At 45.1% G+C, this 19,138-nt stretch overlaps 1 protein-coding gene across 1 annotated transcript in view; it reads left to right on the top strand.

The window, feature by feature from the left end:
• Nucleotides 1-19,138, top strand: part of LOC132404078 (cytosolic carboxypeptidase 3-like) — a 41,392-nt gene that overhangs the window by 12,875 nt on the left and 9,379 nt on the right. Inside the window, exons 4-8 of the mRNA XM_059988092.1 lie at nt 2,928-3,035; nt 5,118-5,262; nt 11,260-11,493; nt 12,898-13,446; nt 16,759-16,918. Coding sequence (XP_059844075.1) covers nt 2,928-3,035; nt 5,118-5,262; nt 11,260-11,493; nt 12,898-13,446; nt 16,759-16,918 — 1,196 coding nt within the window. The remainder of the gene's footprint in view (nt 1-2,927; nt 3,036-5,117; nt 5,263-11,259; nt 11,494-12,897; nt 13,447-16,758; nt 16,919-19,138) is intronic.

The following is a 19,138-nucleotide window of genomic DNA, read 5'->3' as shown; positions in this document are numbered from 1 at the left end:
CAATGAAAGCTCCATCGGACCCTGCCTCTCAGACGCAGCACACAATGAAAGCGACCTGACCACAGTGGACTCCGAGTCCGTCGAACCTCCGAGCCTCCAACCATCCCCTCCAGCACAGCTTCTCTGAGCACCATCCTCTGCCGAGCGTATTAAGATGGCCAATGGCCATCGGCAACGCGACCCCAAGGACTGGGGGCCTGTTCTTCCCAGCAGAGTCCTGGACCTCACAGCAGCATCAGCAATGAAGAAGGTCTTCCTGGAGATTTCTAGATGTTCCTCCGTGCTCCCACGTCCATTTTTCATCTGATTATGACCGAGCATGGCACCCCGCTTCAGAAATAACAGATAATCAACTCCGGAGTGGCCACTGCAAGCTGCGTCATGCTGCTATCTTGCATTCTTGATTCTTGATATTCTTGCTTTTCTATTCTTGTCCTCGTGAAATGAATGCTAACGTTGCATTTGCCTTCCTCACCACAGACTCAACCTGCAAATTAACCTTTAAGAAACCCTGCGCAAGGACCTTTTGCACCTCAATTTTTTTTTTATTTTCTCCCCATTCAGAAAATAGTCTATCCTTTCATTTCTCCTACCGAAGTGCATGATCATACATTTCCCTACACTGCATTCCATCTGCCATTTCTTTGCCCATTCTGCTAATCTGTCTGAGTCCTTCTGTAGCCTCTGTATTTTGTCAAAACTACCAGCCCCTCCACCTATCTTCATATTGTCTGCAAACTTTGATACAAAGCCATTAATTCCATCATCCAAATCATTGACATATAATGTAAAAGAATCGATCCCAACACAGACCCCTGTGGAACACCACTAGTCACTGGCAGCTAACCAGAAAAAGTTCCCTTTGTTCCCACTCTTTGCCTCCTGTCAATCAGCCACTGCTTTATCCATGCTAGAATCTTTCCTGTAATACCACTGGCTCATAGGTTGTTAAGCAGCCTCATGTGTGGCAGCTTGTTAAATGCCTTCTGAATATCCAATACACAATATCAACCAATTCTCCTTTATCTATCCTGCTTGTTATTTCTTCAAGGAATTCCAACAGATTAGTCGGGCGAGATTTTCCCTTGAGGAAAGCGTGCTGACTGTGGCCTATTTTATCACATGCCTCTAAGTGCACCGAGACTTCATCCTTAACAATTAACTCCAACATCTTCTCAAGCACTGAGGTCCAATTAATTGGCCTATAGTTTCCTTCTGCCTCTCTCTTGAATAGTGGAGTGACATTTGTAATTTTCCAGTCTTCCAGAACCTTTATAGAATCTAGAGATTCTTGAAAGATTATTACTAATGCCTCCACGGTCTCTTCAGCCACCTCTTTCAAAACTCTGGAGTGTACGTAAGTCCAGGCGACATCTACCTTCAGACCTTTCAGTTTCCCAAGAACCTTCTCTCTAGTTATGGTAACCTCCCACGGCTCATGACCCCTGACACCTGGAACTTCCACCATGCTGACACCATGCTTCCACCGTGAAGACAGTTGCAAAGTTCTTATCAGTTTATCCGCTATTTCATTGCCCACCTTTACTACCTCTACAACATCAGATTCTGGTGGTCCAATATCCATTCTCACCTCTCTTTTACACTTTATGTATCTGAAGAAACTCTTGGTATTCACTTTAATATTATTGGCTAGCTTATTTTTGTATTCCATCTTTACCTTCTTAATTACTTTTTTAGTTGCCTTCTGTCGGTTTTAAAAGTTGCCTAATCCTCTAACTTCCCACTCATTTTTGCTCTATTATATGCCCTCTCCTTGTCTTTTATGTTGGCTTTGACTTCTTATGTTAGCCATAGTTGTGGCATCTTTCCTTTAGCATACTAAAGGATGTATATATATCTTGTGGGATGTATATCTCTTTGGAATGTATATATCCTGTGCCTTCTGAATTGCTTCCAGAAATTCTAGCCATTGGTGCTCTGCTGTCATCTCTGCCACTGTTTTTTTCCAATCAATTCTGGCCAACTTCTTTCTCACGCCTCTGGAATTCCTCATACTCCACTGTAATACTGATACACATGACTTTAGCTTCTCCTTCTCAAATTTCAGGGTGAATTCAATCATATGATCACTTACCCCTAAGGGTTCTTCTACCTTAAGCTCCCTAATCAATTCTGGTTCATTGTACAAAACCCAATCCAGAATAGCTGATCCCCTACTGGGCTCAACCACGAGCTGCTCTAAAAAGCCATCTTTTAGGCACTTCTCCCTCCTGGAATCCAACACCAGCCTGATTTTCCCAATCAACCTGCATATTGACGTTCCGCATGACTATTGTAACATTGCCCTTCAGGCATACATCTTCTGTCTCCTGTGGTAATTTGTAGGCCACATCCTTACTACTGTTTGGAATTTGTACTTAACTGCCATCTGTGTCTATTTACCCTTGCAATTCCTTAGTTCTATACACAATAATCCAACTCCTTCAGACCCTATGTCACCTCTTTCTAATATTTTGATTTAATTATTATCAAAAGAGCAACAGAGGAACAAAATTCTTAACCCTGAACTTTCCTAAACTTTCCTCCACTCATCTTAAGCAGATGTCCTTTAGTATTGGCCATTGTAGCCATGGAAAAAATATCTCTGGCAGTCCACAGTATCTATGCTCCTCATCTCGTACTCCTTCACTCCAAAGAGAAATTCCCTAGGTCACTCATCAGTTCCTCATCAGGCACACTCTCTAATCCATCAACATCCTGGTAAAACTCCTCTACACCCTTTCTAAAGGTTTCACATCCTTTCTATAATTGTCAAAAGGTATCTCCCCCCACCCCAATTCTTCTCGACTGACTAAGTTCCTCCATCAGACAGCTTGTGGCTCCAGGCTCCAGCATCTGCAGTTTCTTGTGTCTCTTACCACTGCAGAGTCTGATTGCAAGGCCTGACCATCTCTTGTATTTTACAGTGGGGATTCCATTAGAACCAGAACCTCTCTACACTCCATCAGGACTGGAAGAAACACCAACCTGCACAGATGCTGAGGAAGGTGAAGTGGTTTACATCACCAATAAAGGTACAGAAAGAGTTGACATGTTCTCTGGTCAGTTCTCATTGGAAGACATGCTTAAGTGCAAGATTATGTGTGCTTGTAATATAGAATAGTAAAGGTCCTTTGGCCCCCAACATTCTGCCAACCTTTTAGACCATAAGGTCATGAGATATAGGAGCAAAATTAGACCATTTGGCCCATTGCATCCAGTCCACTCTTACATCATAGCTGCTCCAATTTTCCTCTCAGCCCCAATCTTCCACCTTCTCCCTGAATCCCTTCAATGCTCTGACCAATCAAGAATCTTTCAACCTCTAGCTTAAACATACATAGAGTTGGCTTCCACAGCTGCCTGTGGCAAAGAATTCCAAAGATACAGCACTGTCTGGCTAAATAAAATTCCTCTTCATCTCCATTCTAAAAGGACACATCTCTATTCTGAGGCTGTGTCCTCAGACCCTTCCAATCTTAGGAGACATCCTGTCCTCATCCACTTTATCATGGCCTTTCACCATTCACTAGGTTTCAATGAGGTTACCCCTCATTCTTCTGAATTCTAGTGAAAACAGGGCCAGAGCCATTAAATACTCTTCATGTGACAAGCCATTCAATCCTGAAACCATTTTCATGAACTTCTTTTGAACCCTCTCCAGTTTCTAAGATAAGGGGCCCAAAACTGCTCACAATAGTCCAAGTGAAGCCTCGCTAGTGCTTTATAGATTCTCAACATTACACCCTAGCTTTTATATTATGATCCTCTTGAAAAGAATGCTAACATTTCATCTGTCTTCCTAACCACTGACTCAACCTGCAGATTAATCTACAGGCAATCCTGCATAAGGACTTCCAAATCTTTTTGCACCAAATTTTTTTGCATTTTCTCTCCATTGAGAAAACCATCAACCCTTTCATTTCTTCTACGAAAGTGCATGGCGGTACATTTCCCAACACTGTATTCCATCTGCCATTTCTTTGCCCATTCTCCTAATCTGTCTAAGTCCTTCTGTAGCCTCTCTACTTCCTCAAAACTACCAGTTCCTCCACCTGTCTTCATACCGTCTGCAAACTTTGGAACAAAACCATCATCCAAATCTTTGACATACTAAAGTAAAAAATTCAGTCTCAACACGGACCCTTTTGGAACACCACTAGTCACCGGCAGCCAACCAGAAAAGGCTCCCTTCATTCACACTCTTTACCAATCAGCCACTGCTTTATCCATGCTTAAATCTTTCCTGTACTAACATGGGCTCACAGTTTGTTCAGCAGCCTCATGTGTGGCACCTTGTCAAAGGTCTTCTGAAAATCCAAATACACAACATCAACCAATTCTCCTTTGTCTATCTTACTTGTTAATTCTTCAAAGAATACCAGCAGATCTGTCTGGCAAAATTTTCCTACTCCAAGATCAATCTTACCCATCCCTCCCACATTGCCTCCCAGTTTTCTATCATCCATGTGCCTGTCCAAGAGTCTCTTAGGTGCGAGTGTCCCTAATATGTCTTCCTCCATCACCACACTGGCTGCATGCTTTACACACTCTGTGAAAAAAAACTTACCCCAACATCCCTCTATACCTCTGGCTTTCTTCCAATCAGCTTCCTTCGTTTTAGCCATTTTCACTTTGGGAAGAGTCTCTGGCTGTCCACTCAATCTATGCCTCTCATCATCTTGTACAGCTCTATCGAGTCACCTGTCATCCTCCTTTGGAAGCCTTGGTTAAGTGGAGGAATTGAGTAGGCTTGCCTTGATATCCCTGGAATTGAAGGAGGCTGGTGGGGGAGGGAGTGACCTGATATCGTAATGCTGTAAAGTGTTAGCTGTAAGAATGGGGTTCAAATTTACGCCATTGTTTATAAGGGGCTTTCTGTGACCAGGTGGGTTTCCTCCGAGTACTCATGTTTCCTCCCACGTTCAAAATACATCCAGGTTAGGGTTAATAAGTTGTGGCGACACCACATTCTTGGACATTTGACTCAAATGATCCATTCATTTCACTGCATGCTTCGATGTTTTGACAAATAGAGCTAATCTTTAAACTTTAACTGAAGCTCGCCTCATGCCTCAGCAGCATCGCTGACTGACCTCGGTGTGTTTGTCTCGCAGCCAGCTCAAAACACTTCACCTTCTCCCGTGTGGGGGGCAGTGCTCAGCCCCTGACCCAGGCAGCCGTTAACCTCAACAGGCAGGACAACACGCTGATATTTGAGGCTCGCTTTGAGTGTGGAAATTTGCAGAAGGTTGTGAAAGTGTACGTAAGAGTTAAACTTCGGAAACCTGGCATTATCAACTTCTGTGTTGGCGGGCCGCCAGGATTCTGGACTTTTAGATGTGACGTCCATTAATAGCCAAACACATATTTACTGTCAATGTTTTTTTGCCTGTACACAGTACACAGTTAATGGCAGGGTCCTCAGCAGCATTAACGTGCAGGGGAATCTTGGAATCCAAGTCACTCCCTGAAAGGGGCTGCACAAATTTACAGGGTGCAAGAAAGGCATATGGTGTGTTTGCCATTGCTGGTCAAAGCATTGGTTTCTAGAATCTGGAAGTTATAGAACATACAAATTTGCCGCACTGTTACAGTTGTATATAATTAGTGAGGCCACATCTGGAGTATTGCATTCAAATTTTGTTGTCCCTTTATAGGAAAGGTGTGTAGCCTTTGGACGGGTTCACCAGGGTGCTGCCTGGATTAGAGGGTATGAGCTGTGAGGACAGCTTGGATTACCTTGGGTTGTTTCCATGTAGCGCTGGAGGCTCGAGGAGACCTGGGAGAGGTAAAGACAGACAGTCGGTGTCTTTTATCCAGGGCTGAAACGTTTAATAACAGAGTGCATTCACTTAAGGCGAGAGGGGATAAGTTCAAAGGATTTGCGTGGGGAGGGTTTTGTTTAATACAGAAAGGGGGTGGGTGCCTGCAACATGCTGGTACGGATATGACAGAGGCATTTAAAAGACACTTAGAAACACAAATAAGCAGAAAATGGAGGGATACAGACATTGTGTAGGCAGAAGGGATTAGTTTAGTTACTATTTTAATTAGTTCAACATAACATCATGGGCTGAAGTGCCTGTTCCTTTGTTCAAAGTTACATAAGGAGTTAAAAGCTGCAGGAAGTACTCCAGCATTCTGGATTCTGACTGCCCACATTCCTGACTCCCAGTGTTCTGAGTCCACATCCTTCCTATACTGAGGAGAGAGTGTGACCCTGTTATACTCCATGACTGTATGACTGTACAAAACTATACATTTTGTAACCAAAATGTAAAAAAAACTAATTGAAAGAAAAACAAGAGTCTGAATACAGAGCATGCGTATTTCACAGTAGCGTATACAATTCACTTATTTTTACATATAACCCGTAATGAATTATGCGAATAACAAAGAATGCTTAATCAAACAATATATTTACAATATTACTCAAATATTACTGAAATATTAAATACATAACACTCTTCCCAGCTTAGCTATAAACTCCAATTCAATATAGAATGCATCTCAACTATATACTCAGTATACTATATAATATAACTACAACACAGACATCCAATACATAGTAAATTTTAAATTCAGGCCTAAAGATTTAATTGTTGCGGAGGCTTACTTGCTCTTCTGGTTTGAAGTTTTCCTCGACGAGGGGGTTACTCCTTGGCAGGTGAGACGTGCGGCTCTGAAACAATCTCAGGTTCATGGCCGTCGCAGGAGTTGACTCTGAGTCTGCAGGAAATGGTTCTGACAGCTCTGGACACCTTTCTTCTCCTTTTCCTGGCTTCCTTCTCTTCCTTTATCCCACTCCTTTTCTTTCTCAAGTCCCTTCTCTCTTTCTTGCACACATTCTTTCTATTTCCTCTCAGCTTTTCAAATTTTGTCTTCTTTTGTCTTGCCTTTCCTTTTCTTCTTTCTGGGATTTGTATCTTGATCTTTAGCTCATTGAGTATTCTCTTATTGATCCTTCTATTGCTCCCTTTATGATCTATTCTCTTCTCTTGGTTTCCTCGTCCACAACATCATCTGACGAACCCTTGGTTTTTGTATCTCCGATGACTCCTTGCTCTTTGGCCTTCCATTCATCCAGCTGGGCTTCAGTCTTTACGTCTACTTTAACAAGCTGCTTTTTGTCTCCCACTTGAAGTTCATGGAATAACCCTAACGCACACAGAGTAGATTATGGTTCTTTACACTCACAAAAGCTGAATGCTTGCATCTTTTCTGCAGCTCCTTGAACTCTCCTCCAGTTTAAAACCAGCCCACAACTTTGCAAGTAACTGCCCGATAAACATATCAGAAGCTTTCACAGATACGTTGCCTACAAAAGCTGTAGTAGTCAGACCACTGTTTTAAACCTGGGCTAGTTTAAGGCAACCTACCGAAATATGTTCATGTCTACCCCTCTTATCGATGATAAAAGACTTCTCTCTGGCGTATGTGGGCTCCTGCCACAGTGGTGACAGAATTTGTTCGGCCAGGTGGATTTCAGTTTAGACACTGCTGTTTGGTTCACATTCTTGACTGCAACTCAATTGTGCCCCAGTCTGCTGTTTCCATTGATACAACTATCCCAACTGCTCTTTTAAGTCTAAGCTGTGCTTCAGTTAGGAGCTGTTTTTAAATGCTTTCTTGTAAGATTCCACAAACTGAATGATCCGAGTCAGGAAAACCCTCAGTGCAGCTTTTAAGGAGCAGTGAACCCGCTTGCATGGGCCGTTGGACTGCAGGTGATACACTGTAAAGAGATGTAGCCTGATACTGAGGTTCAGGGCAATTGCAGTCCAGAGGTCTGAAATTAATTGGGCACCATGGTCTGAGGAAATATCAGATGGTGTGCCAAACCGAACAACCCAGGTGCTGATGAGCGCCCGAGCCACATCTGTGGCCGTCATTGATTCTAGAGGGACGACCTCTGGCCACCTGGTAAGAAGGTGCATGAAGTTGTGGTGGGGGGGCGGTGGAGGCCCTTCAAGGTCCACATTGACATCGCTCAGGGACCTCAAAAGGTGCCAATGGTTCCTGAACATGACAGGCTGAGGCTGTGCCAAACAAACTAGTGCAATCAGTTTCTGTGAGGCCTTCTGGCCTGGATGCAAGAGGCCATGTAGGGAGTCGAAAACAGTCTGTCTCCGGTATGTGGGCACGATGGGGTGAGGTCGACCAGTTGAGACTTCACAAAGGAAAGAAACCACAGCTTCTCCAAACTTAATGTCAGCCACCCACAGGCTCGTGACTGCTGTTCAGTAAGCCTGGAACTCTGGGTCAGTAGCCTACTCAGCTGCCATGTCGGCATAGTCAACCCCTATGTGTATGGCCTCAATGGCTGGCCGTGAGAGGCAATCGGCCATGGCATTACTTTCCCCTTGGTGTGTTGTACATCCGTTGTGAACTCAGATATATAGGCCAGGTGTTGTTGCTGCTGTGCGGACCAAGTGCCTGATATTTTGGCTATTGTGTGCATGAGGGGTTTATGGTCAACTAATGCTGTGAAATGGCGATCCTCTAGAAGAAAACAAAAATGGCGGACAGCCAGGTAGAGACCAAGAAGCTGGTGGTCATATTCCTTTCGGGGGGGTTTGGAGCTGCCAGCTGAAGAAGGCGAGGGGCTGCCACATGCCTGATCATACACAGCAAAGTCTGAGATATCAGGCTATGGGTGCATCTGTAGGGTCATGTTAGAAGGAGCTCGTTCAATATCGTCAAATGCCCTGGCATTGTCCTCTGACCAGTCAAGCACGCGATTAGGGGTATTGCCTTTAAGTGCACTCTACAGGGAGAGCCTGTTAAACAGCTCGTGGAATGAAGCAGAGATAGGAATTTACCATGCCTATAAACTCTTGTAAATTTTTGGAGAGCGGGGCATTGGGAAATCCATAATAGTGACTTCTTGTGATGGGAGGAGTTTTGGACCTTCTGCGGAGATGCGATGGCTGGTTAATGGTTGATAATCCATACTGGCATTTAGCAGGGTTAATAATCAACCCATATCGGCTTAAGTGCTCAAAAAGTGAGCAGAGATGAGATACCTGTTTGGATTTGGACGCACTAGCGACGAGTATGTCATCAAGTTTCACTAAAAGATAATCTAGGTCTTCTAATACAGGGCCCATGGGCTGCTTTTCAGCCCAAACAGCATGCGCAGAAACTTGAGAAGGCCAAACAGGCTTAGCACAGCCATTTGGGAACGTCCCCTAAACACACAGGCACCTGATGGTAGCCCCTTACTAGATCGGACTTTGGAAAAAATTAACTTTCAGGCTGAACACCGAAGTCTTGGATGTGTGGGAGTGGGTGATGATCGGGGGTGGTGGCCTCGTTAAAGCATCGACAAACTCCACATGGGCGGCAACCACCAAAGGAGCCAGAGTCTTTGACATGGCAGATTGACCAACAGTCCTTGGGCACACAGGAAATTTGCTCTGAGCAGAGGTCAAGCCAGGACAAGGTGTGACATCGCCCACCGAGGCAGAGCAGCACCCATCGTGTCCCGTAGGTCTGGATCTTGCTGCCATTGGCGGCCTCTGCTGAGGTTTTGTCACTCTTTGAATTTTCATCAATAGGCAATGCTGGCAGCACACTTGAGCAACTGTGTCACAGGGGAAATGCTGCCCTGAAAGGGGGGCCGTAATGAACAGTAGACAACCCTGGCAGCTGGAGCCCACGTGTTCATAGACCACTGATGTCCCAATGTGCCAGCACTGTCGAAGCCGCGAGCTGCTCACCATTTCCCAGCATTCCTGCCAAAGTGTGCACGGTCAAAACACAGGCCAGGCATCGTCTGTTTTCCAGCCATGGGTGTCCTCATGTTGGGAGCTTTTCTCTGTTGAGGTACAGAAAGGAGGAGAAATGGTGCACCACTGCCTGGCTGAGATGTTCAGCCATTTTGGCAAGCTCCCTACAGTCCTTCACAGGTGCATTAGCGAGGGCTAAGCAGCCATTTGCTGCATGAAGAGTTCTTTAAAAATAAAACAAGGATGGTAATTTCCCAGGAGAGACAGCATGTTGTTCGCTAGTTCTGATGGCTTAGCATCGTCGAGGTCAGACAAGCTGTGCACAGATTCCAATAGTCCACAAGTCTGTAAAAGGAGAGTTTGCAATGACTGGTATTTATTGTGTTCAGGCAGGTGTTCTAGTCGACTCACCACTTTTCAGCCATGGAATTGTTGAGTGACACAGCTACATAGTAGAAATTGGTGTCGGTGGCCGTGATTTCTTGCAGAATGAACTGGGCCTCAGCTTGTACAAACCAAGCGATGGCATTTTGCTCCCAAAACTCCGGCAGTTTCGAAGTGACTGCATTGGCTGACATGATCAATAACCCTGGAATCGTCCTGGAGCGTCGGGGTTGCCAATCTAGGTTTTTGCAAATAAAATGAAGTGAAGTGTTTTATGTTTAATGAATCCTGTAACACATTTTATTGCTCTCAAAAACCTCAACATAAAAGCACGCTAAAAAATCCTTACATAACCACATCATCACATCAGAACAGACTCTGAAAGTGAAACCTCCAACTCTATGTCAGTAGTTGTGAATTATGTATATTTCTCCAGTTACGGTATCCTACAAGCTCAGTATATATATTTCAGTGAGGTGTTGTGTAATCAAACTCACCAATCTTTCTTATGCAGCCAGTCATTTTGGTCTTTTTTTTAATGATTGTATCACTGTTTATGAACCCATAAATCCTTCTGTTTGCAGCCTGCTTTTTTAAAGCTCGATCATGTCTTCCCTTCTGAAGAACACGTACGTATTTTACCTGACTGTTTCTCTCTGCACTTTTTTAAACTCGAACGTCTCATTACATTTCAACATGTAGGTAGTCATCTTGGGTTCATTTTAAAAATCCCTTGTCAGCACTGTTACATTATGTAATTCCAAAACACAAGAATAACTAATTTGGAAGAAAACCAAGAGAGTCTGAAATGAGAGCATAACTTCGTGTTTACTTTAAGCATTATTACATGGTAGCATCATGACGTACGAAATGCACCTATTTTTACATATAAACCATAATGAATTATTTAAACAAATGAGAATGCTTAATCAAACAATATACTTACACTGTTACTCAGATACTACTGAAATATTAAAATACCCAACAGTATGATGTTGTATGACTGTATAATGGTGTATGATTGAATAACTAAGATGGTGTGTGAGGGTATATCATTACGACGGTGTGTGAGTATGTGACCATCTCTGATCCTGTAAGATTCTATGATCCAGTGTGACCGTATGACTTCTGACCTCTGCAGGGGTGAGCGTGACTACAACCTGACACTGCACACAGACCTCTACACGGCCAGGCATACGCAGTGGTTCTACTTCCAGGTGCAGAACACCCGCAAGGCGGTGCCGTACCGCTTCACTATCGTCAACCTGACAAAGTCGAGCAGCCTGTACAACAGGGGCATGAAGCCCCTCCTGTACTCCAGCAAGGATGCCAGCGAGGGCCGCCTTGGCTGGCGCAGGGTTGGCACCCACATCAGGTACGACAAGATGGCCTTTGCCTAGAGCAGTGCCCTGTAACAATCTCATCAGTCTCTACACAGATCTCCCAGCTGGCTGGAAGAGACTGCATACCCCATGTACTGTATGTGGAGACTGCAGGCCTTCAGCCCCCATTTTGCAGATTTGCAAGGGCTGCTCCTTGCCTTCTAGCTGCAGTTTAGTCCCATATAACCATATAACAATCACAGCACGGAAACAGGCCATCTCAGCCCTTCTTGTCCCTGCCGAACGCTTACTCTCACCTAGTCCCACTGACCCACACTCAGCACATACCCCTCCATTCATTTCTTGTCCGTATACCTATCCAATTTTTTTTTAAATGACAATATCGAACCTGCCTCTACCACTTCTACTGGAAGCTCGATCTACACAGCTACCACTCTTTGAGTAAAGAAATTCCCCCTTGTGTTACCCTTAAACTTTTGCCCTCTCTCAACTCATGTCCTCTTGTTTCAATCTCCCCTACACTCAATGGAAAAAGCCTATCCACCTCATAATTTTAAATACCTCTATCAAGTCCCCCCTCAACTGCAAAGACTAAAGACCTAACTTGTTCAACCTTTCTCTGTAACTTAGGTGCTGAAACCCAGGTAACATTCTAGTAAATCTTCTCTGTACTCTCTCTATTTTGTTGACATATTTCCTATAATTCGGTGACCAGAACTGTACACAATACTCCAAATTCAGCCTTACCAATGCCTTGTACAATTTTAACATTACATCCCAACTCCTATACTCAATGCTCTGATTTATAAAGGCCAACATACCAAAAGCTTTCTTCAGCACCCTATCCAACTGTCATTGAGTAAGGAGGGTCGAAAACATCCTGGTAAACTTGCTCTGGGAGCTGCCACAGATGGATATTCGTGGGTTTGGCCCAGGTGGAATGCCTGGTGGTGTTCCGGGGATATGTCTATGCCTGGCTAATCATGGAGAGGTCTACAGATACCATGATTTTGTTCATTTATTTATTTATCTAAAGGACCCTTCTGGCCCTGCGAGCCACGCTGCCCCAGTAACCCCCGACACACCCGATTAACCCTAACATAATCACGGGGCAAGTTACAATGACCAATTAACCTACCCGGTACGACTTTGGACTGTGGGAGGGAACTGGAGCTCCTGGGGAGGGGGGAGCCCACACATTCCATGGGGAGGACGGAATTGAATTCCTGACTCCGGAGTGGCCTGAGCCACTACACTACCACGTGTTCCGGGACTGTCAGACACCACTGGGGTAAATGCTTTCCCTGGTAGAGATGGGAACATTTTAATTTAATTCAGTTTGTGTTACTAATTGAGTTAGTCACTGCTATTGCCTATGTATTTTTGCAGCATTGTAGAAGGTGATTAGCAATGAACATATTTTTGTAAAAATTCAGGTACTACAGGAGTACGTGCAGGGGTGAAGGGCGCCAGTTCTATTCCCTCACCTGGACCTTCCAGTTCCCTCATGACTCAGACACCTGCTACTTTGCCCACTGCTACCCCTACAGTTACTCTGACCTCCAGGACTACCTGCTCGATGTGGCCACCGATCCGGTCAAATCCAGCTACTGCAAGACCCGGGTCCTCTGCCGCTCGCTGGCCGGCAATATGGTCTACCTGCTGACGGTGACCAACCCTTCCGAGAACCCCGAGGCGGCGGCCAGGAAGAAGGCGGTGGTGCTGACTGCCCGCGTCCACCCAGGCGAGAGCAACAGCTCGTGGGTGATGAAGGGCTTCTTGGACCACCTCCTGGGCGAGTCGGCTGATGCCCACCTGCTCCGAGACACCTTCCTCTTCAAGATCGTGCCGATGCTGAATCCGGACGGGGTGATTGTGGGGAACTACCGCTGCTCCCTCTCCGGCCGGGATCTGAACAGGCGGTACCGCAGCCTGCTGAAGGAACGCTACCCCCCAGTGTGGTATACCCAGAAGCTCGTCAAACGGTGAGAGGCCACAATGGAATTACCTTCCTCTAGTTATGTTGCAGCTTTATCAAACTCTGGTGAGGCCGCATCAGGGGCATTGCATTCACTTTGGGTTGCCCCATTTCTTCCCCTTCATTTCCTTCCTTCTGATGCCCCTTCTTCTTCCATGGTCTACTGTCCTCTCTTCCCTTCTTCCTCAGCCTGTTACTTTTTCCACCTATCACCTACCAGCTTCTTACTTCATTCCCCTCCCCCACCTACACTCACTGGTCTCACCTCCATCCTTCCAGCTTGTACTCCCTCCCCTCTCACAACTTTCTTATTCTGGTTTGATGAAGGGTCTCAGTCCGAAACATCAACCCTTAACTCCTCTGCATAGATGCTGCCTGACCTGCTGAGTACCTCCGGTATTTTGTGTGTGTGATGTCCAAGAGTTCCAGCATTTGCAGAATCTCTCGGTTTACCATTTCTGAAAGTATTTGGAGGCTTTGATGAGGGCATAGGAGAAGCTCATCGGGATGCCACCTGGATTAGAGGGCATCTGCTGAAAAGAGAGGCTATTGAGTGGCATGGTAGCCTAGGGGTTAGCATAACAACCAGCGATCAGGGTTAAATTCCTGCCGTTGACTGCAAGGAGTATGTTCTCACCCCATGAGCGAGAAATTTTTCTTGGGATGCTCCAGTTTCCTCGTGCGTCTGAAAGATTTACAGATTAGGGTTAGTAAATTGCCGGAAGGCTGTGTGGGCGACCTTTGCAGCTGTCCTCAGCACAATCTTGGGCTGTGTTGTTTGTTGATGCAAGCAGTGCATTTCACTATACGCTTTGATGTGCACATGACAAGTAAAGTTACAACATTGAACATTACGACACAGTATAGGCCCTTAGGCTATTAATATTCTGCCGACATTTTAACCTACTTCAAGAGCAAACTGATCTTCCCAACCACACAACCTCCATTTTCCTCTCATCAACGTGCCTATCCAAGAGTTTCTTAAGTGCCCCTAAAGTATCTGCCTCTACCACCATCCCTGGCAGGGTGTTCTACGTACTCACCACTCTCTGAGTAAAATATCTACCTCCAACTTTCCTCCAATCATCTTAAAATTACAATCCTCATATTGGCCATTTCCATCCTGGGATAAAAAAAAGCATTGGCTGTTCACATTATTACCTTCTACACCTCAATCAAATGATCTCTCATTTTTGTCACTCCAAAGAAAATAGCCCGAGCTCACTCAACCTATCATCATAAGACATGCTCTCTAATCCCATTAGCATCCTGGTGAATCTCCTCTGCATCCTCTCTAAAGATTCCACCTCCTTCCTATAATGAGATGACCAGAACTGAACACAATAGTCTAACCAGGGTTTTATAGATCCGCAACATTATCTCTGACTAACGAACTATACATTTTCTTAACCACCTGTCAGTTATGGTCGAAATGACAATAAAAAGTGACTTGACTTGTGCAGCACCATTGAATGATCTATGGACATAGCCCCCAGATCCCTCTGTTCCTCCACACTGCCAAGAATCCTGCTATTAACCCTGTATTTTATCTTCAAATTCAAACTTCCAAAATGAATCACTTGACACTTTTCCAGGTTGAACTCCATCTGTACCATTCCTGGTACAGCTCTGAATCTTGTCAATGTCCCATTGCAACTTAAAACAACTCTCCACACCATACTCACCTTTCCACTTCCTCATCCAAGTCATTCATAAAAATCACGGAGCAGATCCTTGTGGAACATCACTGGGCACAGACCTCCAGGCAGAATAGGCTCCATTTACAACCACTATCTGTGGGCAAGTCAATTCTGTTTCCACACTGCCCAGTGTCCCTGCATCCCATGCCTCCTCACTTTATTTAATAATTGAGATATAGTGCAGAATAGGCCCTTCACCCCTTCGAACTGCTCCATCAAGCAAGGCCTGAATTAACCCTAGCCTAATCATGGGACAATTCACAATAATTAACTTTCTAACCAGTACATCTTTGGACCGTGGGAGGAAGCCAGAGCATCTGGAGAATAACCTTGCATTCCACGGGAAGGACCGTACAGACTCCTTACAGATAATGTCAGGAATTCCTCCTGAATGAGCTTACCATGGGAAACATTGTTGAATGACTGCCTTACTAAAATCCATTTACACCACATCCACTCTGCTCTACTTTCATCAATATGCTCTGTCACACCCTTAAAGAATTCAATCAGGCTCGTGAGGCATGACCCACCCCTCACAAAGATAAGTCGACTATCCCTAATCAGACTGTGCTTGCAGAGGGATTTAGGCCAGTTGGAAGAGTGGGCTGAACGATGGCAGTACGGGGATTGGATGCAGAGTAAATCTCCCTCTACACTGGCAGCGCACACTCCCAGAGCAGGGAGTACGGGGATTGGACGCAGAGTAAATCTCCCTCTACACCGGCAGTGCACACTCCCAAAGCAGGGAGTACGGGGATTGGATGCAGAGTAAATCTCCCTCTACACTGGCAGCGCACACTCCCAGAGCAGGGAGTACGGGGATTGGATGCAGAGTAAATCTCCCTCTACACTGGCAGCGCACACTCCCAGAGCAGGGAGTACGGGGATTGGATGCAGAGTAAATCTTCCTCTACACTGGCAGCACACACTCCCAGAGCAGGGAGTACGGGGATTGGATGCAGAGGAAATCTCCCTCTACACTGGCAGCGCACACTCCCAGAGCAGGGAGTACGGGGATTGGATGCAGAGGAAATCTCCCTCTACACTGGCAGCGCACACTCCCAGAGCAGGGAGTACGGGGATTGGATGCAGAGTAAATCTCTCTCTACCCTTTTCCATTGCACATTCTAACGCAGGGTCAGCACAGGTCTAAGGTGCAGAATCAGGTTTATTAGCGTTGGCAGATGTCATTGAATTTGTTGCTTTGTCTAGCTGGAAAGTGGAGTACATAAAATATATTATAAATTACAAGAAGTATCGTACACAATATTCTGCAGATGCTGGAAATGCAGAGTAACACACACAAGACGCTCGAGAAATTCAGCAGATAAGGCGTCATCTATGGAGAGGAATAGCCTGAATTGTTGACTCTTTATTCCTTACCACAGATGTTGCCTGATCTGCTGAGTTCCTCTAGCATTCTGTGTATATTACTAAACATACTGTAAATACTAACAAACAACCAATGATTAAAAGACAAATTATGCAAATAAAAATATACACTGAGAACATGAATCTTAGTGTGTCATGCCCAAGGGCTGGGGTTGTGCAGACCTGGGAAGCACTAACTCTCCCAGGGATAAAGGTGAGATGCATTGGTGATTCTGGCCTCTCATCAGGTTGGTGGAGGAGCGAGTGGTTTTAATTTACTGCGACCTGCATGGACACAGCCGGAAACAGAATGTCTTTGTGTATGGATGCCAGGAGCATGGCACGATGTCGTCCTACGTGAACCAACGAGTCTTCCCTCTCATGCTGAGCAAGAATTGTGATGACAAGGTAGAACTAGATTCCAATCCGATTCTGATTTATTTGTACATGGAAGCCCTCAGCTTTGTGTGCGTTAACAACCGACATCACCTAAGGATGTGCTGGGGCAGCCCGCAAGCGTCACCACACATTCCAGCACCAGCATAGCAAAGCCAGTGTTCAGCAGAACAACACGAGCAGCAACAACAAAACAACAGCAAAAAGGCACTGTTACTCCCACACACACAAACAGGCCTCCAATCACAGGGCAGGACAGTCTCTGGCAGTGGGGCTAGCTTGCCTTCACTGGATGGGGCATTGAATGCAAGAGTTGGGATGTCATGTTACAGCAGTATAGGACATAGGAGAGACCACAGTAACGTGTGCATTCACACCACAGTGCACGTCTCTGCTTAACCACATGTGGCAAGGATTAGATTAAGCTAGAGTGTTGCATGGAAGACCATAAGACCATAAAACATAGGAGCAGAATTAGGCCATTCAGCCCATCATGTCTGCTGTGCCTTTTGATCATGGCAGATAAGTTATCAAAATTCTACAAAGATATACTTTCATAAATTAGTAAATTTGTTTATTATTGTCATATGTATTGAGGTACAGTGAAAAACTTACTTTGGATGCCATCCATACAGATCATTTCATCACACAGTGCATTGAGTTTGTACACGGTAAAACAATAATAGAACGCAGGATCAAGAGTCACAGTTACAGAGGAAGTGCAGCGCAGGGAAACATGCAAGGTCATAAGAAGATTATGAGGTCAGAATTCATGTTATGGTGCGGTGGAGTTTGTTCAACAAAAGAGTGGGATAGGAGCTGTTCTGGTGGTACTGTGGCATTGCTGTTACAGCTCGGGTAGAGTTCAATTCCGGTGTCCTCGGGAAGGAGTCTGTACATCCTCCCCGTGGAGTGCATGGGTCTTCTACGGGTCCTCGGGTTTCCTCCCACAGACCAAAGGCTCACTAGGTAGGTTCATTGGTTGTTGTAAATCGTCCTGTCGTTAGGTTGGGATTAAATCGGGGTTATGGGTCAGTGTGGCTCGAAGGGCCTTCTCCAAATAAATAAGTAAGTACGTGCTTTCACTCGTTTCCCATCTCTTCTTTGCAGTCTGAAGGACGTCATGCTGAGGCTTGATAAGGTCACACTTGGGCCCCTTATCTAAGAAAGGATGTGTTGACATTGGAGAGGGTCCAGGGGAGGCTCATGAACGTAATCCTGAGAATGAAAGGGTTAATGTATGTTTGATGGCTATCTCTTATAGATAGCGAGGTCAAGGGATATGGGGAGAGGGCAGGAACGGGGTACTGATTGTGTATGATCACCCATGATCACAGTGAATGGCGGTGCTGGCTAGAAGGGCCGAATGGCCTACTCCTGCACCTACTGTCTGTTGTCTATTGGCTCTGGGCCTGTACTCACTGGGGTTTAGAAGAATGGGGGGGGGGGAGTCTTATTTAAACCAATTGAATATTAGAAGTCCTAGATAAAGTGGATGTGGAGAGGATGTTTCTTATAGCGGGGGAGTTGAGGAGAAGAGGACACAAGCTCAGAATAGCGGAATGTCCCTTTAGAACAGAGAATGATGAGGAATTTCTTTAGCCAGAGGGTGGTGAATCTGGAGAATTCATTGCCACAGATGGCTGTGAAAGCCAAGTCATCGGGTGTATTTAAAATGGAGTTGAAAGGTTCATGATTAGTAAGGGTATCAAAGGCTACAAGTTCAAGTTGAATACCCAGAGCCTCGATTGACACCAGCCTACTGCCCTCTACCGTACCTATTGTCTTTATTGTACTGTGCAGTCCTGTGTAGGTCTGTAGTCTAGTGTAGTTTCTGTGTTTTTTACATAGTTTCAGCATAGTTTTTCAGACAGACAAAACATACTTTATTGATCCCGAGGGAAACTGGGTTTCATTACAGTCGCACCAACCAAGAATAGTGAAGAAATATAGCAATATAAAACCATAAATAATTAAATAATAACAAATAAATTATTCCAAGTGGAAATAAGTCCAGGACCAGCCTATTGGCTCAGGGTGTCTGACACTCCGAGGGAGGAGTTGTAAGGTTTGATTTGTATTGTTTCGTGTAGCACCGTGGTCCTGAAAAACGTTGTCTCATTTTTACTGTGCACTGTACCAGCAGTTTTGGTCGAAATGACAATAAAGTGACTTGACTTGACCTGACTTGAAGTTTAATTGTCAGTCAAGCAAACATGAATACAGCCAAAT

Source organism: Hypanus sabinus, chromosome 2 (genome assembly GCF_030144855.1).
Source record: "Hypanus sabinus isolate sHypSab1 chromosome 2, sHypSab1.hap1, whole genome shotgun sequence".
NCBI classification, from domain to species: Eukaryota; Metazoa; Chordata; class Chondrichthyes; order Myliobatiformes; family Dasyatidae; genus Hypanus; species Hypanus sabinus.
This window is presented reverse-complemented; position numbering and strand designations above follow the sequence as displayed.